Source organism: Gouania willdenowi, unplaced genomic scaffold, assembly GCF_900634775.1.
Source record: "Gouania willdenowi unplaced genomic scaffold, fGouWil2.1 scaffold_24_arrow_ctg1, whole genome shotgun sequence".
NCBI lineage: Eukaryota > Metazoa > Chordata > Actinopteri > Blenniiformes > Gobiesocidae > Gouania > Gouania willdenowi.
The window spans coordinates 11,767-16,873 of NW_021145007.1; the positions used below are offsets into that span (position 1 = coordinate 11,767).

General features: G+C 40.3%; 1 protein-coding gene across 1 annotated transcript; it reads right to left on the reverse strand.

Moving 5' to 3' along the window:
* Window positions 1-472: 472 nt before the first annotated feature.
* Window positions 473-4,298, reverse strand: LOC114459066 (homeodomain-interacting protein kinase 3-like). The gene is made up of 7 exons (XM_028441431.1): window positions 4,111-4,298; window positions 3,790-3,971; window positions 3,439-3,676; window positions 3,258-3,347; window positions 2,697-3,080; window positions 1,245-1,354; window positions 473-629 (listed from the first exon to the last, which is right to left on the reverse strand). The coding sequence occupies exons 1-7, from the start codon at window positions 4,294-4,296 to the stop codon at window positions 473-475; spliced, it is 1,347 nt and encodes a 448-aa protein (XP_028297232.1). The 5' UTR covers window positions 4,297-4,298.
* Window positions 4,299-5,107: the final 809 nt, after the last annotated feature.

A 5,107-nucleotide genomic window follows, 5' to 3' on the forward strand; every position in this document is an offset into this window, starting at 1 on the left:
CGACTAAAAAGAGAAAGGTAGATGCTGAATGCAGGGTTTTCAACAAGATGTGGACTGCCAAGTATTTATTTACCAAAGTCAGACGTAAAGTGGTGTGTTTGGTTTACGGGGACCAGATTGCTGTGTTCAAGGATTACAATTTGAGTCGACATTACAAGACAAAACATTTGGAGAAATATAAAAACTTGAATGATGGTGAGATGGTGCGGATATCGGAAGATTTGGTAGCGAAGCTCCAAAAGCAACAAGGATTTTTTACCAAGCTTCACACATCCAGGGATGCTGCAACCAGGACCAGCTTTGTAATATCACTAAAAACAGTAAGCCATTCTCACAGGGAGAGTTTGTAAAAGAGTGCTTGGTGGACTCTGCAGCGCTGATTTGTCCTGAAAAAAGAAGCATTTGAACAAGTCCAGCTGTCCAGGCGCACAGTGACGAGAAGGATGGAGGACATTGCAGGAAATTTGGAGCTTCATCTGCAACGTGAAGTGGCAAATTCTGACTTTTTTTCCTTGACTTTGGACGAGAGCTTGATGTCCGTGACAGCCCAGTTACTTGTATTTGTTTGTGGGATTACGGAGGAGCTGGCAGCAATGCGCTCAATGTAAGGGACCACGACAAAGAGCGATCTGTTCACGCAAGCATGGACACGCTGGGACTGAAATGGGACAGACTGACGGGTGTCACAACGGATGGTTGTCAAAATCTAACAAGTGAGTGAAATCAACGCAGATCAGAAAGTGGTATTTTTGCATTGTATTTTACATCAGCATGTGTTGTGGAAGTCAGTGCTTAAAATTGACCATATGATTAATGTTGTAACTAAAATATTGAACTTCATCAGGGCACGAGCTTTGAATCACAGGCAGTTTGTTGCACTTTTAGAGGAGCACAAGACTGAACATGGAGACATCAGCTATCACACAACTATCTGATGGCTCAGCCTGGGCAAAGTGCTAAAAAGAGTCTGAGATCTGAAAGCAGAGATCCGAGAGTTTTGTGAGAAGAAAGGCAAAGACATCTCAGATGAGAAATGGCTGACAGATTTTGTATTTGCTGTTGACGTGACTGCACTGATGACTGCACTGAACACCAAACTGCAAGGCAAGGGCCTTTTCGTCCATGAAATGCACAACCTGGTGAAGGCTTTCATGGCCAAGATACAGTTTCTTTCAAGGCAACTGGAGAGCAACAATCTCACTCACATGCAAACCCTGAAGGAAGTCACACCATCAGATGATCACCTCCGCAGGTACTCATCTATGTTAGGAGCACCGCATGGCAAGTTTTCGAGGCGATTTGAAGATCTCAGAACAATGGAGAGTGAGATGCACTTGATTTCCTCACCATTTACCTGCAATGTGGATGATGCACCAAGTGATGTCCAGCTGGAACTCATTGACCTGCAGTCTGATGCAGAGCACTTCAAGTCACAACCACTGCTGGATTTCTACTCTGCTCTTAAGCAAGAGAGGTTTCCAAACATGAGGAGACATGCTCAGAAGATTTTTGTGCTCTTTGGCTCTAGCTACATAAGTGAGCAAACATTCTCAGTGATGAAGTTTAACAAGTCCAGGTACAGATCCTCTCTCACTGATGATCATCTGTCAGCTGTGCTTTGCATCTCCACCTCAGACATTCAACCTGACTTTGATGCACTTGTTAAAGACCAACAGAGACTAGATTTCTCTCACTTAATAAGAAAAAAGAACTGGAAAAAAAACACACAATGAGTGTGAATGTGATTAACCAACAAATGTAGGCACGTAATTGTTCCAATATGTCATTCAATGTCATACTGAATGTGGCTGAAAATGGTCACAAATATAGTGAATCAAAAACTGTACAAATGTTCACATTTTGTTAACCATTGTTTTGGGAAGTTTTAGTGAATAAATGTCATTTTTTTCTCTCTTTTATTGCTCAATTGTAACATATATTCTCACCAGTCTTTCCAGCTTATCAAAACAATGTTATTTACTGCTTTATATAAAGAAACACAATTAATGTTATGCAGATTTCAGTTCAGTTTTGGTCCGGCCCTCCATAATATTTTCTTGTTCTCACGTGGCCCCATGTAAAAAACAATTGTCCACCCCTGACATAGAGAGAAAGAAGCGCTGCAGTAATATGCTTTTAACAGAGCATGTTTTATTACTGTGATGTTGCTGTCGGACTAAAGTTAGCTTGTTAGCTCTTCTGGGAGGGACTTTGAGAAGTTTGGAGGCAGGGCTAGAGAGCAGCGGGGAGGGATTGGGAGAGAGGGATCTCAGAGGTGTGCACGGCACCTTTAAGGAGATGGAGATGTTCTTTAGGTGGTGGAAGGCTGTTTTTGTTTTTGATTTAATCTAACTGCTGAATGTCAAATCTGAGTCAATCAGAACAATCAAGGTTCTAGCGTTTTTCCACCTGTTCTTTGATCACCACCAGTTTAAGTCAATTATTATATAAAATGAGATGTAGAGGCTCTTAAACTATAACACGGAAGAAGAACATGGAACATGAACAAATGAATACATATTTACATGTTTATTTGTTTCAAAAAATGATTGTGAAAATTCAAAAAAATTATTTCAAATAAACTATTGAATATATGTGTTTACAACAACAAGCGTTTAGCAATTGAAAAAGAAAGTCTTGATTCTTTTGAAATGTTTTTGAATCGTCTTCTTCAAAGAACCAAAACAGCCGGTAACTCCATCTGAAGACTGATCCAGAACGTCATCATTTAAATGAGGAGTGGGAGCAGACACCAAGTCCAAGTCAGTTAGAGGAGGGAGACCATCAGCTTCTGCAGTGGCCAACTTCAGTGTGTCACTATCTGATGACTTGGATGCAGAGGCATCATCCAGAACAGACTTTTCATCTGATGCATGGCAGGAGGTCTCATCAGCCTTTAATGAGGGTTGATGGTGTCTGATGGTCTCCTGCTGGTTGAGGTGGGATGTTCTGAAGAAAGGATGGAACTGAGCCTGACAGGGAGAGATCCTTTCATTTCCATCCAAGCAGAGAAGCTGCTTCAGCAGGTCCACGAAGTCTTCTCTGTCCTCAACCTCACCACTTTCTTCTCCTGAATGAACCTGCATTTAAAATACAAAAAACTGGTCATTACATAAACACACATCAGACATATCGGTAAGTAGTTTATGGTCAAGATATCTCACAAGCTTCATGACAGTCAAGATTTAATCAGAACAATGACTAGATTTGGAAACTGCTTGAAATGTTTTTTATATTGACATTTATGAAAAACTTACATTGACCAGATCATCCAAAGTAGAGATCTTAACACTATAGTGTTCCTCCTTAGTTGAGATGTAGTTATGAAATTCATATTCCTCTGGTGTCTGGGGAAACAAGATGAGTGTTATGAAATTCCTTATAAAGTTACATTTTGGTGAACTTGAGTTTACCAGAAAAAAAAAAAAAAATTTCTACCATCAGTCGCCATTTTGAGCCCTCCTCGGCCTTACAAAAGAAGACACTGGTGTAAGCCCCGGCCTGAAGCTGGTCGTCCCTCGGTAACCCAAGGAGCTCTGAAACACGCTTCATCATTTGGTATTCACAGAACACAGAGAAGAGGTTTTCTCCAATGTAGAGGAATACAAGCAAACAACCAAGGGCCCACACATCAATGGCCTCACTGACAGGAAGGCCAATGGAGACTTCAGGAGCACTGAGGAGAAAGGATGTGAGATAAGAGTGAGAATCTATGACCAACATATCAATACAATGCATTACAGATTTGTCCTAACCACAGCTAAGCCATGTGAGGAGAAATCCTCCTACCTGTATCCTAGAGGCTGAATATCAAGGCCAGGCTTCATGCTGGAAGTTTTAACAGCCACACCAAAGTCGATTAATTTCACCTTCAGTTCCTGGATATTCCCACTGACCACCATGACATTGTCAGGTTTTATGTCTGCGTGTGTGATTCCAAGGCCTTTTAGGGCATCTAAAGCCACCAATAGCTGCAGAAACGAGATCAGAAGACACAGGTTTAGAACAAACATTGTCCATTTGTTATATGAGCTCAGGTTTTAAATCAGGAATTCTTTCATTTTTGTTTCGGTGTTGCAGTAAGTCTAAAGTTCTGCGTGCCAACCATACCTGCTCAGCAATTGGACGGATATAATTCACACTCAGGGATTCCCACTCTCGGTTTTCCATCAGAGTGTAAAGGTCCATCTCAAGAAGTTCAAATGCCAGGCAATTGTAGCCCACGTACATAAAATGCTCGTAAAATGTAAGCAAATTTGTACGGTCAGTATCAAGGACACTAATTATCTTTAGCATTGAAATCTGTGGAAAAAAAAACAGAAGAAGAAAAAGACAATTAGATGTTAAATACTTTGGCTGGTTCCAACAGGTCTTAGAAAATCTTCTATTGTGAATTTGCAAATATCACAAAAGTGCAAATGTGAACAAAGTTTGGTTTCAATGTTGATATTAACAAACATGTCAAGTAATAAGTACAAAAGCTATACAAACAAGTGTAAATGGACAATGGCTATTAGCTTAACATTTACATGTTTATCGATATGATATCTAGATGGAATATTGGGTTAAAAATATACAGATATTTTAAAAATAGATTTGTGTTTTCCCAAAATTGCATTGAACAGTACAATACCATGTTAAAGTGATTACACATTAATAACAAAAATATTGTTCATAGAGTTTAGAAGTAGAGAAACCTGAGCCATCAAATGTTAGAAGGTATAAACAGGTACCTCACGCTCAAAATAGTCTTCAAAGCCCTCCTTGATGATTTTCACAGCCACCGTCTCATTGTTCTTAAGGTTCTGGCACTTCATCACCAGCCCAAATTTGCCTTCACCAATACGCTCCAGGATGGAGTAATCTGCAGTGCTGCTGCGGAGAACTGGACGTTCAGCTGCTGTGAGTGTGGAAAGAAAGAACAGAGGGTCAGTATTGAGTAGTTCAGTCTGTGTCTGTGTCTGTAGTGAACAAAGGTGACCACATAATTGTGTTGTGAGGAAGGGCCTTAATGACACTTATACAACAATTAGTCATTTGACTGGACAAGAGACATTCAATGAGTGCTGAAATAGAGCAACAACAGCTCTGGGATTTTTTAATGACA